The sequence below is a fragment of the Myotis daubentonii genome, chromosome 15 (assembly GCF_963259705.1).
Source record: "Myotis daubentonii chromosome 15, mMyoDau2.1, whole genome shotgun sequence".
Classification (NCBI taxonomy): Eukaryota; Metazoa; Chordata; class Mammalia; order Chiroptera; family Vespertilionidae; genus Myotis; species Myotis daubentonii.
In genome coordinates, this window is record NC_081854.1 from 6,250,919 (window position 1) to 6,270,850 (window position 19,932).

Below are 19,932 nucleotides of genomic sequence, written 5' to 3' on the forward strand. Positions count from 1 at the left end.
AGCCCAAGCATGTGCCCTTGACCGGAATCGAACCTGGGACCCTTCAATCTGCAGACCGACGCTCTATCCACTGAACCAAACCAGCGAGGTCTATCTTATGTATATTTAACTGAAAGTTAAAAAAAAAAAAAGATTAGGCACATTTATACTTAGAACTTCTATATTAATATCATACATTTTCTACTAAAGCGTCAGCCCTCCTAAGGTGTTTTTCAGAAGCTTTATTCCATATGATGTTCATGGAAGCATTCATCGTTCTCTTCTTTCCTAGAAATTGAGGAAGTTGATCATCTGCAGTGGCACCTGCAAAACTAAAATATGCTGAAGGCAGTGGAACAGCATGCATTTGGAAGTATTGTTCTGCAGAGCAAAAGTCATTTTCCTTTAAGGCCAAAAGATATGTTTGATTTAGATGGGAAAACTTTGAAATCTTAGATTTAATCTACCAGAGTAGAAGCTGTGACATAAGGGAGGCTGCTGAGTTTAATGGAGATGGAAGATCCTTTCTCCATGCAAATCACGAGCAAACTCATACGGAAATGAAATTCCACAAAAGTAGCAAGCCCATCAGGACTAAGTCACAATCTCTTAACATTCAGGAAACACACAGAATAGAGAATACCTATGAATATACTGAAAGTGGGAAAGCCATCCTCAAGAAGCCTCAGCTCATGGGCATAAGAGAATTCATACCGGAAAGAAACCCCATGGGTGCAGTGTCTGTGGGAAAACCTTTTCCAACAAGTTCAAGCTCACTGAACATCAGCACGCTCCAAGTGGAGAGAAACCTCATGCATGCAAACCTCATGCATGCAGCGAGTGTGGGAAAGCCTTTCTCAGGAGATTTCAACTTACTGAACATCAAAAGAGTCAAACGGGAAATAAACCCCACGTGTGCAGGATGTGTGGGAAAGCATTCTCCAGAAAGTTCAGGCTAACTAAACACCAGAGAAGACATACAGGAGAGAAACCTTATGAATGCTCTGAATGTGGCCAAGCCTTTTGCAGGAAGGCAGAGCTCAACATACATCAGAGAAACAAAAGAGGAGAAAAACCCTATGAATGCAGTGAATGTGGGAAAGGTTTCTCCAGAAAGCCACAGCTCATTCCACATCAGAAAGCTCACACAGGAGAGAAACCGTATCTATGCAGTGACTGTGGGAAAGGTTTCGTTCAGAAGGGCGATCTTATTATCCATCCGTGGACTCACACTGAAGAGAAACCCTATGGCTGCATTGAATGCGGGAAGGCCTTCAGCCAGAAGGCATGTCTCATTGCACATCAGCGGTTTCACACGGGCAAGACTCCCTTTGTATGTACCCAATGTGGAAAGTCCTGTTCGCAGAAATCAGGACTCATCAAACATCAGAGAATTCACACAGGAGAAAAACCCTGTAGGTGCAGTGAGTGTGGGAAAGCCTTCACCACAAAGACAGTGCTCATTGTCCATCAGAGAACTCATACAGGAGAGAGACCCTATGGATACGATGAGTGTGGGAAAGCTTTTACCCACATGTCATGCCTGGTGAAACGTAAGAGGACACGTGTAAGAGAGAAACAAAGATTCAGTGAAGGTGGAATATCTTCCCACAAGTAGTCACAGCTTATTAGATACGAGTGAACAACTGCAGAAGGAAAAGCTTGTTAATTCGGTGACTGTGACTCTGCACACATCATTAAACATCAGGGGGCTCCTAGTAGATAGAAATGGGGTCACTGTGGAATAGCCAACTGCCAGACATGCACCCTCAGCAGATAACAGAGAGTTCAAACAGGAAACAAATGTTATGAATGAAGTGAATGTGGTTATGCCTTCTATGGTCAGTTATATCTTATGTCACAAAAAACACAAAGGAAAAAACTGGTACATTCAATTTGGAAATCCTTGAGCAATAATATCTAGCTGATTATATGATTATGGGTCAATAGAAAGCCTGTGAATGCAGAGGGTAGGAAAGCTGTTTTTAGGAAGATAGACCTTATCTATCACCAGTGATCACCATAGATCATCAGTGAGCTCATAGTGGGTAGAAATGTGATAGAGCGAATGTTCTTGCCCTCCATAGGTGTCGGCATATTCTGGAGAGTATATTGGAAGGCAGTAAACGTGGGGTTTTCAGCAGGACATTCTGCCTCATCCGTTAGCAGGTAAAATCATGTAGAAATAAAATGCCGTGAACACACTAAATGTGGAACACCTTTAACAAAATATTGAAGTCCTTGTAAATCAAAGAAGGCCTGTGAAAATGAATATTTGAAGTTCAGGTTCATCATATATTACATAATACACTTGATGAATATTTTTGGATAGGATACCTTGAACCATATTCCTAGTTACTATGTTAAATGATTCTATAACTTAAAGGAGATAGTCTCTACCCCACATCATTGGTTAACATCATCACATATTCACTTCTCCATTTGTAGATTCTTTTCCTTTAAAAAAATTATTTTCAATAAACACCCATTATTTGATGATTAGCTATTGCATTTCTTTGGCTTTATTTAAATATTTCAGACAAAGTCCTTCAGAAAATAAACGATTAAATTCATAAATGTAACTTAATGTCCTTAGATGAGTTTACTGTCAGTTTATAAATATGATCAAGTATCACCACAAATAAAATTTTAAGAATTTTCTAGACTTGAATGGTAGAGAAATCAGGTTTGCAAAATGAACTGAAAGCCCACAGGACAATTATTTATTTAAACTTATAAATAGCAAAATATATTCCAACACAGCTCTTGGTAATTTTTGGAAAACAAAAAAGATAATGATAAGGCAATTATAATACAGAATTTTAGATGAGTCTACTTGACTGTATCCTAGCTCTCCCCCTTCCCTAATTATTCAAATTACTACTCAGAATCCTGCAAATATAAGGTTCTCAATTCCTGGATAATTATCCAGCTGCAGTCTTGTGGAGGCAGTTTCTTGTCTAACCTCTTCTCTGCCTCTTATGGAATCACCCCAACATTCTACCTCACATCTGCTTCCATTTCCTCAACTCAGAGGGACCAGAGTCTTATACATCCTGGTGTCATATGAGGAAGACAAAAGATCTTCATCGGAGAATTAACCTTGGTGTGGTATGTCAGACTGGAGACTGGATTGGGTCAGGAGTAGACAAAGGAGCTCTAGATGAGTGAGCTGAATCTAGTTCTAGACTGGAATAAAACAGGCTTTTGACCAATCTGACAGATATTCTCAGAATCTGATCTATATAATTATAGGTCTGTCAGCAGGGATGTCAGTAGAGGCTGGCATACAACTGATGTACCATAAGGTTCAGAGCAAGGTCTCTTAAGAAGAAGCTAGAGTGTCCCGGCGGGTGTGGCTCAATTGGTTGGGTGTCGTTCCATGCACCAAAAAAGAAGCTGGAGTGGAGGCCTGTCAGTAGATGAAGGATACTAATGGCATTGTAAATAGGTGGGTTTTTTTTATTTCAGAGAGGAAGGGAGAGGGAGAGAGAGATAGAAACATCAATGATGAGAGGGAATCATTGATTGGCTGCCTCCTGCATGCCCCCTGCTGGGGATCAAGCCCACAACCCAGGCATGTACCCTTGATCAGACTCGAACCTGGGATCCCTTCAGTACGCAGGCCAATGCTCTGTCCATTGAGCCAAACCGGCTAGGGTGTAAATGGGTGATTTTTAAAAATCAATTCATGATGTAAAAACCGTTAGAATAACTTGTACAGAACATCTCAATTGTTCTCTTAAAGATTTAGATATGGAATATATAAAGATCTTAGGTCATGCATAAATATTATTCACTTTATCTGTTTCAATACAAACCATATTACAACAAATAACTTCCTAAATTTATGCTCAAGCATAAGGTCTTGAGTATAAGTTATAGACCGTAAACTTTACAAAGGTAAGGAACTTTTGTTAACCTCTATATACTTAGATCTCTAGATTGTCTGGCATTCATAAAAGCAGGAAAATATATAATTAACCAAAAAAACTGACCTAAAACTCCAATGAACAAACAATGACATTATTATAACTGTGTAAACTGTTATAAAACTATTCCATTGGCCGAAACCGGTTTGGCTCAGTGGATGGAGCGTCGGCCTGCGGACTGAAAGGTCCCAGGTTCGATTCCGGTCAAGGGTATGTGCTTTGGTTGCGGGCACATCCCCGGTGGGAGGTGTGCAGGAGGCAGCTGATCGATGTTTCTCTCTCATCAATGTTTCTAACTCTCTATCCCTCTACCTTCCTCACTGTAAAAAATCAATAAAATATATTTTAAAAAAAACAAAAAAAACTATTCCATTGGATTAAAAAAGTAGAGGATTGATTACTATCCGTATATATAAAGCCTAGGTGACCATTATGACCAGAATCGAACCAGGACTGATGATACTCTATCCACTGAGCCAAACTGGCTAGGGCTAATTTTCTAAGCAATGTAATTCACTTCTCTATCTGGCTGCCATAACACATACCACAGAGGGGATAGTTTAAATAACAATTATTTTCTCACAGTTCTGGAGGCTAGAAGTCCAAAATCAAGGTTGCAGCAGATTTAGCTCCTGGTGAGGATCCTCCTGGCTTGCAGACAGCTGCCTTCTCGCCGTGTTGTCCTATGGCCTTTTCTTAATTTGCACTGAGAAAGAGAGAGTTTTCTGGTGTCCCTTATATGGACATTAAACTTACTGGATCAAAGCCCCATTTTCATAACGCCATTTAACTTTCATAGGGGCCCCATCTCCAAATATAGCCACGGTGCGTATTAGGACAACATATTAGTTTGAGGGGATACAAACATTCAGTCTATAACAATTCATACACCCCCATTCATGTCTTTCTTGTATTCAAACTACATGCGTTCCATCCTATCAGTCCCAAAGTCTTGACCCATGACAGCATTAGCTCAAAAGTCTGCAGTCCAAAGTCTGATCCAAATCAGATCTGAGTGAGACCTAAGGGGTACAATTTACTCTGAGGCACAATGCTTCTGCAGCTATGAACCTGAGCCTGTGAAACTGGAGGTTATGTGCTTCCAAAATAAAATGATGGGATGCGGGTGTGAAAATAACCGGAAACCTTAACTGAAATTGGAGTTGGGATGGCCTGCAGGGGGTGTGTGCACACCCTGTGACTCAAACAGGGAACCCTGGCCGGTGTAGTTCAGTGGTTAGAGCGCCGCATCCACTGGAGAACCGAAGGCTGCCCCTCCCTCCCCCTCCTCGGGGCGCGTGCCGGGCGGGGGAGGGGGGGGCAACCGATCACCGGGCCATGTGTCTCACATGATCTCTCTCTCCCCCTCCCTCCCTCCCTCTTTCTGAAAACGCAATGGAAAAAAATCTCAGGTGAGGATGAAAAGAAGAAGAAAAGAACCTCAAACAGGGAGACATGCTTTCCACCCCCAACAGGAAGATGTCTCTGATTTACTACCCCAGCAGGAAGCTCTTCCCCCGGCAGCCGCGCTCACCTCCAGGCGGGTCCGTCCGTCCTAGAACCCGTGCCGCTGGGAAGGGCAGTGCCAGCTTCACTCCGCCCCCACTCGCCGGGGAGCCCAGCCTCTCCGATGGCTGCTACCCCTTTTGCCGACCCGAACAACAGTTCTCCTCCACCCCAATCATAACAAGAGCTTCCTAACGCCGCCATCTACCCGCTCCCAGACCCATGCCATCTTCACGAGTCTCTAACCCCTAGACGGGCCTCCAATGCCGCTTCCTCCACGAAGCGCCCTCCATCCGGAATTCTCGGGGGGAACAGCCGGCGCCCCTCCAACTGCTCGGGTTCCCTTCCGTGGCACTGACTCTAAGATGACCGCGTCCACTGAGCTCCTCTCGGGCCTCGGGCTCCAAGGTGTAACGCCCGGCACCATCCCTGCCCATCCGAGGGGATGGGGCGGCCTGAACTGCTGAGCAGCTGGGCAGTTTGCGCTGCGCCCTGGTCAGCGTTTCCGTCGGGAAGTGGGGTGACATGGTTCGTTTTCAGTTTTTTCTCACCTAAATTATTTGAGTTGGTTTTAACATTGTTCCTCTAGGGTTTCTTGCTATATTATATCATCTGCAAATATATTTTTACTTTATAAATTTCTATGCTATAATTACATGGACTCATAGTTCAATATTAATTATTAATTGAAATAATTGTCCTCCTTGCTTTGTTCCTACGATGTTTCCCCTTAAGCGAAAGTGCTGGTATGTAAATATATAATCATACTAAGGAAGTATCCATGAATTCCTATGTCCTTGAGTGGTTTTTTAAAAATCATACTGTTGGGTTTTTCTCAAAGGTTTTTATAGCATCAATGGAGATAGTCATATGAATTTTCTTTTTAGATATATCAAGTGAATTTCATAATATCAAGACATATATGGTGACATTTCTTTTTTTAAAAATATATATTTTATTGACTTTTTTACAGAGAGGAAGGGAGAGGGAGTTAGAAACATCGATGAGAAACATGGATCAGCTGCCTCCTGCACACTCCATACTGGGAATGTGCCGGCAGCCAAGGTACATGTCTTTGACTGGAATCGAACCTGGGACCCTTCAGTCCACAGGCTGACACTCTATCCATTGAGCCAAACTGGTCAGGGCATATGGTGGCATTTCTTAATAAAATTTCTGTCCTTGCATTCCTGGTATATATCTCACATGGCCATGTATATAATTTTCCTAATGCCATGTTTCCAGTATGATTTTATTCTTGACCTGTTTGATAAGGAAGAATTTCTAAACATAAGCACCATGCTTAATCTTGTATCTATTATTCATTGCCAAAACAATCCATATTTATTACTGATCACTAACACGCACACATTTTGTAAGCACAGGAAGGATATTGTGGATGACTGCACACCTGAGATGCATGGTTATCCCAGGGAAGAGAGGAGTAAGACTAGAAATGAGAAGTAGAGAATATAGAATAACTTTTTTCTCTATAGATGGTTGTATCATTCCTTATGGTATACATATTAATCCCATCATTTAGAAGAACAATGTAATAACTTGCAATAAAAATGAAAATTTACATATATCACTACTGAATGACTAAGTGCTGGAATCCCAAACATATGTTTCCACCATACCATGTATATCCTTCATCATGGCATGACTTATATTTTATCCGTATTAGATTTTACATATGTGTCTCCCACACCAGGCTCTGAGCCCTTAGGAATAAAGATCCAGGTCAATTTATCTTCGTATATCTGAGGACTGACAACATGATCCGGCATGTAGTAGATGTTTAATTTTAAGACACCTTTTTACCCTGGAGACTATGTCCTGAATGTGTACACCAAAGGATTTGGGAAATAATAAATAATGAAGCATTGCCCTAACCGGTTTGGCTCAGCGGATAGAGCGCCGGCCTGTGGACTGAAGGGTCCCAGCTTCGCTTCCGGTCAAGGGCATGTACCTGGGTTTCGGGCACATCCCCAGTAGGAAGTGTGCAGGAGGCAGCTGGTCTATGTTTCTAGCTCTCTGTAAAAAGACAATAAAATATATTTAAAAAATAATGAACCCTTCTGCATGGCTGTCTGAGCATAGAGAGAAACGTGACCGGATGACTACTGAGTAACTTTAAGCTCACCGGTGTGGGGTCCCCTCCCCAGAAAGGTAGTATTTGTTCTCAGAAAGGGGAGTTCTGAGGGCCTGAGAGTCCCTATCAGCATTGGGAATATTGGAGCAAATATTTCCATGACTAGTCCTGTCGCACTGAGTTCCAACTTCCCGACCTTCAGGCTCTTTTCGGAACCGCCTTTCCCTGTAAATCCTCTGAGACTGACTTTTGGTGACTTGGTTGTGGCTATTCAGGATACACAAGATCTTTTTTTTTTTTTTTTTTTTTAACGTATCTCAGTTTATCTTGCAACTCAAGACGCAAGTAATATTTTCTCGTCGTGCATTGTGGTTGCCATTATTTTTGCCCCGGTTCCTTACACCCTCCCTGTCTCTCACCACAAAGCGCAGGAACAGACGCTCTCCTCCTGCCACCTCTGCTCCGCACCCAGTTCTAGTCTCCTCATCCCCATTTGTTTCCCCCCAACACGTTGCAGCGGTTCTCAACCTGTGGGTCGCGACCCCTTTGGCGGTGGAACGACCCTTTCACAGGGGTCGCCTAAGACCATCCTGCATATCAGATATTTACATTATGATTCAGAACAGTAGCAACATTACAGTTATGAAGTAGCAACGAAAATAATGTTATGGTTGGGTCACAACATGAGGAACTGTATTTAAAGGGCCAGAAGGTTGAGAACCACTGGAGTTACCGGTATCTTTTCCATAAACGTTCCCCAATTCTTTGCTCCCAGCCTGTTCGTTACTGTACGGACCCGAGCGTCGCCCTGCGTTTTCCAAAGTGGCTGCGCGGCGACGTGGGCGCGGCCCTTTTCTGCGGAGGCCGGGCCTGTGATTGGCTTAGCTCTCGGGTCTGTTCGGAAGACTTCGGCGACCAGTGACAAGGATAACTAACAGCCGCTGGAATGGCCCTCTCACTCTCCGTACGGAGCTTACTCCAAAATGGCGGCGCCCAGTCGAAGATGGCCGCTCTCAGCACAGGGTAACGGGACTGTGCGCGGCCATATTGCCCAGAGGGTTTTATCCACCGGGACCAGAATCGGCCTTTTGTCGGTAGATCGCTCACTTCCAGGGTGTTACGGAGGCTGCGTCATAGCGCGAAACTAGCACCAGCCAACAGGGGAGGGAAAGCGGAAGTGGCGCGTCCCCCAGGTAAGGTCACAATTCTCCCTGGAGGTCGCGTTCGATTTCTGCAGGCGGCGTCTGGAACGATTCCGCGCCGTGGGAATTCCGTGACGTCAGACGTGCTTTGTGGCGGTTATTGGGGGCGGGGCCAGAGGTGTCTGTCAGGCGGCGTCGTACGTCTCGAGGTGGGAGGCCTGCCCGGCTTCAGCGTTCAGCGGAGCGGGTTGCAGAGAGAGTGAGTGACGGGTCTGCGGCGGGTCGTGGAGAGGGAGGTTGGGGTGGTCCCTGACCGCGGGGTGTGGTGGATGAGGACAGGGACTGGGGGCCAGCTGCCTGAGGTTCTCGTGGCCGGAGTTGCAGCATCCGGGGGGCCGTGGTCCTCGTGGAAGTCGGTGCCGGGGGAGCCGTGAGTGGGCGCGTCGCCACGTGCGGGGTGGAGCCGGTAGGGACCCTCGGGAGCGGTCGGTGGGGTTGGGACGTCAGGAGGCTTCAGGTGGACACACATTTGGGTGTGTCCTAAACTTCGGGGTGTTGTTCCCCAACGTTTTAGTCCGAAAAATGTCAAGCATACAGGAAAGTCAGGAGAATAGCAAAAATGACCACCTTTATACCTGCCATTTAGGTCCATGCATTAAAATCGTGCTGTAAACACTTTTGCGTCTGTGTCAGTCGGTGTACACATCTCGAAAGCACGTTAGTTCTTGGTTTTACGCCAATTCTGCTACTTGTTTGTGTGACTGGGTAACTTCTAAGACGTCGTTTTCCCACTTAAATCATATCCACTTTACAGGTCCTCAGGAGCCCCACCTCCCTGACCTCACAAAGGGCCCATTTCCAAATAACATCACATTGAGGATTAGTGTTGCAACATACGAATTTGTGGCGCACAATAGTAAGTCTCTTAACACAGGTAGGTACTTGACAAACAGTAGCTATTCAAGTATATACCTTTTTAGTGGGAGTTTTTCTATTTATAACAATTGTATTAACTTTTTGTAATACGTATTCTACATAGTCTCTACGTGAGTTTATGTTTGAAATTAAATGGAGATCGCTACTTTTTATCACATCATTAGATGCTTGTCATCAATGAAAAGCAGAGAATAAGAATCACCTTCAATTTACTAACTTTAAGCTATCTGTAATGTTCTGAAATGTGTTTTCAAACTGAATTACGTATTACGGATTTTTAAAAATTGGTTTTAGAAAGGGAGGAAGGGAGAGAGAAACATCGATGTCAGAGAGATTTATCCATTAGTTGCCTCCTGCACCTGGATCGAATCTGAAACGTAGGTATATGCCCTGACCAGGAATTGAACTGGCAACCTTCTTTTGCAGGGGATGGAACTCCAAACAACTGAGCCACACTGGCCAGAGCTGGATATTTTTTTTAATAATTTATAAAAGTAGGTCACATTAAATGCATATTTCAAAGGCTTCTGATTTAGTTTTATCAAACTTACCCAATAACATTCTATTATGTAATGCTTCCACATACAATATACCAGGTTTTTCTGTATGTTTAGTCAGAGTGGGTATACCATCCTTCTGTTTATTTTCTAAGATGACAGCACCATTTTGGCTTGTTGACCATCTTTTGGGTATAAAAGGTGCCTCATTGTGGTCTCTGTATGCACTGCTCTCATTACTAACATGGTTGATCATTTTTTTACATGTTCATTGGCCTATTTTAAACTTGAGATGCTTGTTTTTTCTTTACTGATTTTTAAAATGTTTTTATTGACTTTTAGAGAGAGAGAAAGGTAGAGGGCTAGAAAGATAGAAACATCAATGAGATCCGTCTGCTCCCTTCACACACCCACTACTGGGGATGGAGCCCACATCCCGAGCATGTGGCCTGACTGAGAATTGAACTGGTGACCTCTTGGTTCCTGGGTCAACGCTCAACCACTGTTCTACACCAGGCTGGCTCTTTACTGATTTATAGAAACAGTGACGTATTTGGAATAGTAGTATTTAAAAAAATTTTTTTTGATTGATTTGAGAAACATCGATTTGTTGTTCCACTTATTTATGCATTCATTGGTTGATTCTTGTCTGTGCCCTTACCAAGGACTGAACCTGGAATCTTGGCATATTGGGATGATGCTCCAACCAACTGAGCTTCCTGGCCCGGACCTGGAGTAGTAGTCTTTTGTTACTTATTTTGTATTTAACAATTGGCTGGCCTTTGTCCCCAGTTCTTGAGAGGTGGCCTCTAAATTGTTGGAATGTCCTGATAGGAGTGTCTGTGTATTCATGGTGGGACCTGATAGTTTGTGCTGAGGTGACACCTGGTGGGTGCACAGATATAGTTTAGATGGGGCTGTTTATGCCCCAAACACCAATCACGGTGATTAGAGATTTGGGGTTTTGAGCCAGGTAATATCAGTCCAACCTCCAGGAGAGTAGGATGGCTGGAGTCACATGGCAGTCATTATTTAATCATGTTTATTTAATGAAACTAATAAATACCATAGACATTTGAAATGTGAGCTTCTTTGGTTGGGAATAGCCTGCATACTGTTACACACAGATATGCTGGATGAGTCATGTGTCCTGGCTCCAAGGAGGAAGGACAGTGGAAGCTTCTGGTTTGGGATCCTTTCAAACCTCACTCTGTGTGTCTCAGAGTGGTTAGGATCTGTATCCTTTTGCTACAAGAAAACTGTCATTTTGTACATTTTCCCCTCCCGGTACCTAATAGGTTTTTTGGTTATTGTAAATAATGCGTTTTTTTCTTTTAAATACTTTTGTGTTTGACCATGACTTTTCAGTGAATATTTGTATTGATCTTAAAGCAATTCCATAATGGCAGTTTTGTTTGTTCTTTTGCAGTTTTCATTTCTTCAATTAATTTTTCCCATTTTACTGGTCAGGGTTTGATTTGTGGTACATTTTTGTATGTGTGCTGCCAAAGTGAGCACATGGTACATTTTTGGGTAAAGGTTTTCAGAGTGGTTATCATTGTCATGTCCCTAAGCTTAAAGTAATGGTATGGAATTTTTGTAGATACTGTTTATCAAATTAACAAAGTTCTTGTCTATTTCTAGTTGAGTAAGATTTTTAAAAATTGTGAGTGGGTATGCTATTTTATTACCTGTCTTTTCTTCATCTACTGAGATGGTTCTTATTACACTATCCTTACATTCCTGAAATGAAGTCAGCTGTACATTGTATAATGCTTTCTATATATCAGTGGATATGGTTTCCTAATATTTCATTTAGGGTTTTTATAGCCAAGTTCATAAATGAGATTGGCCTATAAATTTTTCTTTCATATTGTCCTTAAATTTAGGTCTGTTCTCTTAAGTTCTTTTGCTTCTTTGCATGTCTGGTAATTTTTTAAAAAAATCTTATGTTCTTATTGATATTTTTAGAGAAACTAAGGGAAGGGGACAGAGGCAGATTTGTTCCACTTATTTATGCATTCATCGGTTGCTTTTTAAAAAAATATATTTTATTGATTTTTTACAGAGAGGAAGGGATTGGGATAGAGAGTTAGAAACATCGATCAGCTGCCTCCTGCACACCTCCTACTGGGGATGTGCCCGCAACCAAGGAACATGCCCTTGACTGTAAGCGAACCCGGGACCTTTCAGTCCGCAGGCCGATGCTCTATCCACTGAGCCAAACCGGTTAGGACCTTTTAACTACTTTTGATGTTTGCTCTGGGTCATAGTTAAGTTACTTCGAAACAGTTTCTTTCTTTTTTGATGACATATGTAAAGGAGCAAGATCAGTGCTCCTGATAATATTGCAGCTCAGTTGGATTCTTTGGAGGCATTCTTTTAGCTTTGTTAGGTGGGGCCAAAACAGTCTTTTGTGTAGGGTTACTTTCTCCCTGCTACTGAGGCAATCTCCTCAACCCCCGCCCCACCCTACCCTCCATGTATTAGGTGGTCATTTCACCCTGGCTAGTGAAAACACAGATTATTTCTGATCTTGTGTGAGCTCTAGGAATGGTTATGCCTTCTCCTTTCAATGGTCTTGGTAGTTTCTTTTTTGTTGTTGTTTTTGTTTTGTTAATCCTCACCCAAGGATATTTTTCCACTGATTTTTAGGGAGAGTGGAAGAGAGAGGGAACGACAGAGAGAAACATCAATGTGAGGGAAACACATTGATTGGTTGCCTCCTACACGAGCCCCGACCAGGGCCAAGGCTGGGGAGAAGCCTGCAACCAAGCTACATGCCCTTGACCAGAATTGAACCCAGGACCCTGTAGTCTGAAGGCCAATGCTCTAGCCACTGAGCCAAACCGGCTAGGGCCTTGGTAGTTTCTTCACAGTTCATTAGTAGTTAGCCAGAGACATAGGGGAACCATCGGCACACCTAAAGAATGAGTTTTCAGTTTTCTCTCTCTCCTTCCCCCCTCCTTCATCTACTGAGATGGTTCTTATTACACTATCCTTACATTCCTGAAATGAAGTCAGCTGTGCATTATATAATGCTTTCAGTATATCAGTATATATGGTTTCTCCTTTTTTTTTCTCTCCCTCCCTCCCTCTCTCTCCCTTTACCCTGATGTTCTGCCTGCAAACTTACCATCTTTGCTTCCTCAGACTTTGAATTCTGTGTCATTAACTCAACAAGACTGCCAGACTTTTTGGGGGTTCTTTCTCCCCGTGTTACGGCCTGGAAAGTCTCTCCAGCATACAAAGAGGGTTTGTTTGTTTCTCCTCTTCTCTGATTTCTATGTATGAAAATAGTTGTTCCAGATATTTTCCCTAATTTTAAAAAGTTGGTTAAGATCAAGGATGATTCTTGCAATTCACCCTGGCATCAGAGGATTTATTGATAATGAGGGTTTGTGTTTTATCCTTGCTCCATGAGTTACTAGTTGTGTGGCTTTTAGCTAGGTGCTTGACCTTTTCTTTCCTGGTTTTCTCTGAAGTGGAATAATTATAGTCTGTATCTTATAGGGTTATTGTGAGGGTTAAGTGAGAAAACATCCTTTAAAATAGTTCCTTGCTTGTTTAGGAACTTGCTTTTATTATCATTTTCACGCCACACAAATCTTTCCTTGACTCCATAGACACTGGCTTCCTAGAATGAGGCAGCTTCTGTAAATGAAAAAAGGTAGATCTCAAGTCCAGAAATTACTCCCTGCAGAGGCTACCCTTGAGGAGACACCAGTAGCAGGATTTCAGGGAAGATACTGAAAGTGGTGGCCACTTCCTGCAAGCTGTTGAAATGACTAAGTCCCAGGTGAGCTTGTTATTTCCCACTTTGTTATCTAGATTTCTGGAAGTTTATAAAAATGTGTACAATCAAAGAGAACAACATATATACACACGTTGTGGCTGGGAGACATGTGCGTGGATTGGGAAACAGAATAAATGATTCAGAGTAGCCATCAGGAAGGAAGATTTATCTGTGAATCTTGCAAAGTGCTAATAATTAGGACATTGCCACATCAGCAGTAGGATCCAGAACTGAGTTGCAGATTTTCCTGTGGTAATATTGGAAACCTTCACAAGAGAATAAAAACATGTTATAAGATTTACTTTGTAGATATGGAGGAAGCACATGTATTCCTTGAGATCAGTAAATATTTCCTGACATTGTGTGAAGAAATGTCTTTGATGGGTCTTCCTCTTCCATTTTTCTTATCTGGAATGTAGACCCTGTTATCTTCCTAAGGAAATGTAGGAGATATAAAAGGCACAGCTCGAAAACTGTAAAAGCTTCTTACCTATAAAATGTAGATAATAACAGAGCTTACATAAGGGCTGTTATACAGATCATTGTGTTATTTGTAAAATGTTTAGAATGATGCACAGCACATAGTAAGAACTCTATTTGCTTGTAAATATGATTTAATACGTAGCACAATCAATTTCTAACAGGCAGTTCTGCGCATAGCATACTTTTGCATATGAACAGCACTGCGGTGACTACCAGTGTCTGTAGGAAATACGTACACTTGCTCCAAGACCAGTTTCTGCTAGTTACCTAGCCATCTGTTCTCCTCAGCTTCTTCTCCTGTCTCACTGACCTATTTGCAGTTCCTTGAACACAAATAGATTAGAAGTTGTATGACAGAGGGCCTTGCTTCATTTCCAGTTTTTATTGTAAAACACTTAGTAGGTAATAGTCAGTGCTCCTAACGTGGTTGCAGATGATTTTTATGTAATTCAAAGTTTTAACCTTTTATGTCGGGTGAATGAATAAAGAAGTGAATGAAGAATGCACAAAGGGAGGACAGTTTTTAATTAATTCAGCTCAAAAGTGTAAATCAAAATTAGAAATATTTATGAGTTTGCATAGTATAAATAATCAGAATATCCTATAGTTATTTTATATATTTTTTTATATTAACTCCAGACTAAAAAGGATTGTGTTATAACAGGGCATATTGTCGTTCAGTGATGTGGCTGTATATTTCACCTGGGAAGAGTGGCAGCTACTAGACACTGCTCAGAAGAATCTCTACCGGGATGTGATGTTAGAAAATCATAGCAACCTAATGTCATTGGGTAAAGACAACTTTCCTAAACATCTCAGCAAAGGCCCATGAATTGCCTGTCTTTTCTCCATTGCTACAATTTATGGATACTCCTATTCTCAGTGATTTTGAACTTGGACTTATATAGGACTTATTTTAAATTAGAACTTATTTTCTTTATGACCAGAGAATGACAGTACTTAACTTTTATTTCCAAACGAAAAATTTCTATTTTGCTGAGATTTAAACTATACATTCTCTTAAACAGGACTTTTCCTCAGCTCTCTGTGATTACTTGATAGGTTATCAAGCTACGAAGCCAGAAGCAATGGTCTACTTGGAAAAAGGAGAAGAACGAGGAATAGTAGAGAGAGAATTTCCAAGTCATTTTAATCCAGGTAAGTGAAATCAAAATAATAGTTGGTTATTGGTGTGGGACCCTTGTTATTTTAATATTTTTTTTCTCAGTCTCTGAACCTTTAGAGGTTAGAGTAAAAAAAGGTATTTTATATGAATTTTCCCTGCTTCTCTTACCACCCTTTCATATATGACTATTTTTCTAGCCACCTAGGAGGTGCACCTCTTTTATCTACCCTGGGTCAGATCTTTGCCTATTTCATCTGGTCTTTTCTTATTTGCTTAGTTGTTTTTCTACTGAAGCTTAGTAGGCACAACCAGCCTCCTCCACCTCTTATCTATATTCATATAACTCTTATATGATGCTTTCAAATATTCCTAGATTATTGCCAAGTTTGATGACACCCATGTTTTCCAGTGCATTATGTATTACCGGTTCTTTTATTTGAATGCCTCAGACTTATTTTGTGCACCTGCTGTATAGACTTCTTCATTCTCTTTGACTAGTGACTTGAGATTTCATCACCCTCCATGTTATGATAATGGTAGAATTCATTGTTTTTTTTTTTCCCCCCAGAAGTAATGTGGCAAGTTGATGATTGGTATCAGGAAGACACTGAGAAGGATGAACCTGCGGAGAAAGATCATGACAATTATGCATTGGGCAAAATACTTTCTCTTAGCCAAAACTTCGTTCCATTTAAAGAAAAACCCTATAAATGTATCTCAAGAGAAATAACTTTGGAACAAAATTCAGATTCAAATTTTCAGAGTAAAAACTATGCAGACATGAACTCTGATAAATTAAATGGTTCTGGGAAATCATTTTTCCATACTCTACGTGAAACCTCTCACATTCATCCCCAGCACTATGAACCAAATTTACATGTGAAGGTTTTCAGTCTGGTGACAAATCCTAAAAGACATCGCAGAATTCACACAGAGGGGAAACATTATGAATGCAGCGAATGTCCAAAGTCTTTCAGGTATAAGTCAAAGCTCATAATACACCAGAGAACTCACACGGGAGAGAAACCCTACGAATGCAAGGAATGTGGAAAAGCTTACAGCGAGAAGACTAAGCTCAGGTTACATTGCAGAACACACACAGGAGAGAAACCTTTTGAGTGTAGTGATTGTGGGAAAGGTTTTATGCAGAAGTCAAACCTGATTATCCATCAACGAACTCATACAGGAGATAAGCCCTATGAGTGTAAAGAATGTGGAAAGGCATTCTGTAATAAGTCTCAGCTTGTTGTTCACCAGAGAATTCATACAGAAAAATCCTACGAATGCAGGAAATGTGGAAAAGCCTTCACTAAAAACTCACACCTCCTGACACATCAGAGAACGCACACAGGAGAGAAACGTTACGTATGCTGTGAATGTGGAAAAGCTTTTGTATATGCATCACAGCTCATTATACATGAGAGAAATCATACCGGAAGAAAACCTTATGAATGTAAGGAATGTGGGAAATCTTTTAACAAAAAGTCACACCTCATAAGACATCAGAGAATCCATACAGGAGAGAAGCCATATGAATGCAGTGAATGTGGAAAAGCTTTTATAGACAACTCACATCTTATTGTTCATCGAAGAACTCATACAGGTGAGAAGCCTTATGAATGCAGGGAATGTGGGAAAGCCTTTAATAAAAAGTCATCCCTCATAACACATCACAGAATTCATACAGGAGATAAGCCTTATGAATGCACTGAATGTAAAAAAGCCTTTATAGACAGGTCACATCTCATTGTCCATCAGAGAACTCATACGGGAGAGAAACCCTATGAATGCAGTGAATGCGGGAAAGCTTTTATAGACAACTCACAGCTTATTGTTCATCAAAGAATTCATACAGGAGAGAAGCCTTTTGTGTGCAGGGAATGTAGAAAAGCCTTTAGTTATAAGTCATCCTTCATAGCACATCAGAGAATTCATACAGGAGAAAGGCCTTATGAATGCACTGAATGTAGAAAAGCTTTTATATACAAGTCACATCTCATTGTCCATCAGAGAACTCATACAGGAGAGAAACCCTATGAATGCAGTGAATGTGGAAAAGCTTTTGTACGAAAGTCAGTGCTCATTGTACATCAGAGAACGCATACAAGGGAGAAACCCTTTGTCTGCCTTGAGTGTCGAAAAGCCTTTAGCAGTATGGCAATGCTCAGTACACATCAGCTGATTCATACAGGAGAGAGGCCCCATGGATGCAGTGAATGTGGAAAAGCTTTCCGCCAAAAAAGCCATCTTATTATCCATCAACGATGCCATAGTGGTGAGAAATACTATGGATGCATTCCATCTAGGGAGACCTTCAGCTAGAAGCTACAGCTCATTAGGCATCAGAGATGTCACACAGGAGAAAAACCATATCAGTATACTCAGTGTGAGAAAGCCCTTTTTTGTGAAATCATACAGCAGTGTCCATCAGAGAGGTCATGCAGGACAAAAACCTTATCAATGTAATGAGTGTGGGAATACTTTGTCAAGTTCTTACTCACTTCACATGAAATTCATACAGAAAAAAAATCTATGAAACACATTAAGGGCTGGAAGATGTTAGATGTCAAATCTCACTGAATATAAAAAAATCGCAGAGACACACTACGAATATGGTGAAGGAATATTTTTCTATTACTTTTGACCTCTGCAAGTTTCAGAAAACTTAATCAGGAGAGAAATCTTTTAAATGCAGTGAATATAGGAAAATTATTTGCCACCAACTTAGCCTCACATTTCATTAGAGAAAGGCAATATGTATGCATGAGTTGAAAAGTCAAAATCTTTTCTTTCTTTTTTTTTTTTTTTGGCTAATCCTCATCTGAGGAAATTTTTCCATTGATTTTTAGGGAGAGTGGAAGAGAGAGGGAAAGAGAGAAACATTGATGTGAAAGAAACATCGATTGGTTGCCCCCTGCATGAGCCCTGACTAGGGCCCAGGCTGGGGAGGAGGCTGCAACCAAGGTACGTGCCCTTAACTGGAATTGACCATGGGACCCTTTGGTCTGCAGGCTGATGCTCTATCCACTGAGCCAAACTAGCTAGCACTAAAATAATTTCTTAAGAAAAATCCCATTATACACCACACAGAAATGAAAATTTTTTGAGTGCACAAAAGGTTTTGATAGGTCATCATACAATTTTCAGTTTTTACAGGAAAAAATCAATGTTGTGAATCCTGGAATATCTTCCAAACAAATGAATTTTCATACCAAAGAATGCAGATGACTGAAGACTGTAATAAGAGATGCCTCTGGCATTTAATCCATACTTACTGTGCATCAGATAATATTTATTAAGGAGAGTTAATATAGTATAATAATGGTTGGAAAGATTGTTTATGTAAACAACTTTATAATAGAAGTTCTGATCCTGTATAGAAAATGTACTACAAAGTAGTCAGTTATAAAGATCAGATAACTCCAGCATGCAAAATAGCACTTTATGTTCGGGTATATTGGATAGTCAAAGCAGTAAATTAAGAAAGCTCATCAATGTATGTATTTGCTTTATTTCTGAGTATTTTTGTACAACATGTATATACTCATTTCCAAATTTCACAAGTTGTGTACCACAAAATTCTTGTTAAAGTTTGTATGTGTAGTATCCACCAAAAAAATGCCAACGTTGTAAATTTTTGTACATCATATAAATTGCAAAGGAAGTAATTAGGCTTAAGATTGAGGAAGACTGTAAACATAATGCCATACACATATTTACTGTTTACTGGTATATGTAAATGGAACTGGTATTTCTTTTCAGCCCTTCGGAATAATAAATTTTTTGAAATTGTTATTTGGTTTTCACATAGGGAAAAACACTCATTAAAAATAATTGAGATTTAAGAGTGATGAGTAATCACAAATTTTCTTTCCTGAACTGAGTCCTGAAAAACTGCAAGCAGCTATTTTTAAAGAAATAAAGACTAAAATGTCACCTTTTTGGTGGTGTTGCTCATATGAGGAATGTGGCTTAGAACCATGAAACCTAGTTTATTAGTTTCTTAGGGCTACTATAAGTACTATAAGTAGAGTGGCTTAAAACAAAAGAAAGTTCTGGAGGCTAGAAGTCCAAAATCAGGGTGTCATTAGGATCATGCTTCCTCTTAAACCTTTTGGGGAATCCTTTCTTGCGTCCCAGCTTCTGGTGACTTGCTGGCAATTTTTGGCATTCCTTAACTTGCAGCTGCATGAATCTAATCTCTGGTTTCGTCATCACCTGGCATTTTGCCTATATGCCTCAGTGTCTTCATTTGACCATCTTATAAAAACACCAGCCATTGGATTCGGGACCCACCCTAGTCCATTATGACTTCATCTTAACTAATTACATCTGCAAATACATTATTTCCAAATGCAGTCACACTGTGAGGTACTGGAGGTTAGGACTTAAACATACTTTTGGAGGGAAGGTATATTGGTTCTGGTACCAGTTTCAATG

At 41.0% G+C, this 19,932-nt stretch overlaps 1 protein-coding gene and 1 pseudogene across 1 annotated transcript; both read left to right on the forward strand.

Annotated features, from left to right (window-relative positions):
• The first annotated feature begins 215 nt into the window (after positions 1-215).
• On the forward strand, positions 216-1,842 carry LOC132216555 (zinc finger protein 613-like; annotated as a pseudogene).
• Positions 1,843-8,569: 6,727 nt separating this feature from the next.
• On the forward strand, positions 8,570-19,287 carry LOC132216554 (zinc finger protein 84-like). The gene is made up of 6 exons (XM_059665826.1): positions 8,570-8,705; positions 9,469-9,588; positions 13,714-13,886; positions 15,031-15,157; positions 15,429-15,524; positions 16,061-19,287. The coding sequence occupies exons 3-6, from the start codon at positions 13,872-13,874 to the stop codon at positions 17,812-17,814; spliced, it is 1,992 nt and encodes a 663-aa protein (XP_059521809.1). The 5' UTR covers positions 8,570-8,705; positions 9,469-9,588; positions 13,714-13,871; the 3' UTR covers positions 17,815-19,287.
• The last annotated feature ends 645 nt before the right edge of the window (positions 19,288-19,932 follow it).